General features: G+C 53.7%; 1 protein-coding gene across 1 annotated transcript in view; it reads right to left on the bottom strand.

The window, feature by feature from the left end:
- Positions 1-1,182, bottom strand: part of LOXL2 (lysyl oxidase like 2) — a 59,051-nt gene that overhangs the window by 11,149 nt on the left and 46,720 nt on the right. Inside the window, exon 11 of the mRNA XM_017732346.1 lies at positions 173-334. Within this exon, the coding sequence (XP_017587835.1) occupies positions 173-334 (162 nt within the window). The remainder of the gene's footprint in view (positions 1-172; positions 335-1,182) is intronic.

Here is a 1,182-nt window from a genome sequence, read left to right as displayed (position 1 = left end):
CCATCCATCCCTCCCTCCCTCCATCCATCCATCCATCCCTCCATCCATCCATCCCTCCATCCATCCATCCCCTCCCTCCATCCCTCCATCCCTCCATCCCACCCATCCTCCCAGGACTGGTTCCTGGCTCCTGCCAGGCCACATTCAGCCCTTGGCAGCTGTCATCCCTTGCTTGGGAAGAGGAGGGAATTCCCGGGACACGGCGCTCTGGCACAGACCTGCTTCGCATTCCGTGTCCTCCAGGCAGAAGCTGGCCTTGTGTCCCTCGGCCACCTTGGTGCCGTTGAGGTTCAGGAGGTCGTAGTGGGTGAACACCTCCATGCTGTGGTAGTGCCTGTGGGGCGCACACAGGGACAGTTATCCCGAGGGAAAACCCTTTCATTACCAGGCCTGAGGGGCCGAGTGGAGCTGCAGGAGTGCGAGAAATCCAGCCAGGAAATATTCCCTGGGGATAATCCTGGGTGGCTCCATCACCCATCCTGCTGCCTCCTGGGTGTTTATTTACATGGAATCCCAGACTGGTTGGATGGGGAGGGATTTAAGGATCATCCCATTCCAGCCCTGTCCATGGCAGGGACACCTCCCCCTATCCCAGGTTGCTCCAAGCCCCGTCCAGCCTGGCCTGGGACATTTATAAAGTGCTAAAGCTGTTCCAGGGAAGAGTCCTGCTCCAGCTTTTGTGGGATCATGGTGTTTTACAGTGGCAGGAAGGGGGAAAAAATCCCCTAGGTCATCCCTTGGAGCAGCCCCATCATTCCCAGGAATATTCCCCACAGAGCTGGGTGTGCCCAGACCAGCTGCTTTTATTTACTAATTTTTAAATCAATCCATCAACCAATAAATATTAATAATTAATTAATTAATTATAATGTATTAAATTTTTTTTCAGCAGCAGAATGTGAATTTATCAGCATTCTGGACCAGCTTCTCTCTCACCTTGCTCAGAGCTGGACTCTCACACAGGAGACCTTTCCTGGTTTTAAACTGGGAAGTGTCGGTGTCAGCCCAGCCTGGGGAACATTCCAGCACTGCTGGGCACAGCAAAAGCCAGGAGCGAGCCCAGAGTCTGCGTTTAGATCCCGGATTAGCAAAGTCAGACCCAGCAGGGTTTGGGTGACGTTGGACTCGGGGGACATCGGGGTTTTTATGCCCCACTGCTGGCTCAGCAGAGAATTCAGCTGA

The sequence above is a fragment of the Corvus brachyrhynchos genome, unplaced genomic scaffold (genome assembly GCF_000691975.1).
Source record: "Corvus brachyrhynchos isolate BGI_N302 unplaced genomic scaffold, ASM69197v1 scaffold150, whole genome shotgun sequence".
Taxonomy (NCBI): domain Eukaryota; kingdom Metazoa; phylum Chordata; class Aves; order Passeriformes; family Corvidae; genus Corvus; species Corvus brachyrhynchos.
The sequence above is the reverse complement of the archived record's forward strand: the minus strand, read 5'-3'. Positions and strand labels throughout refer to the sequence as shown.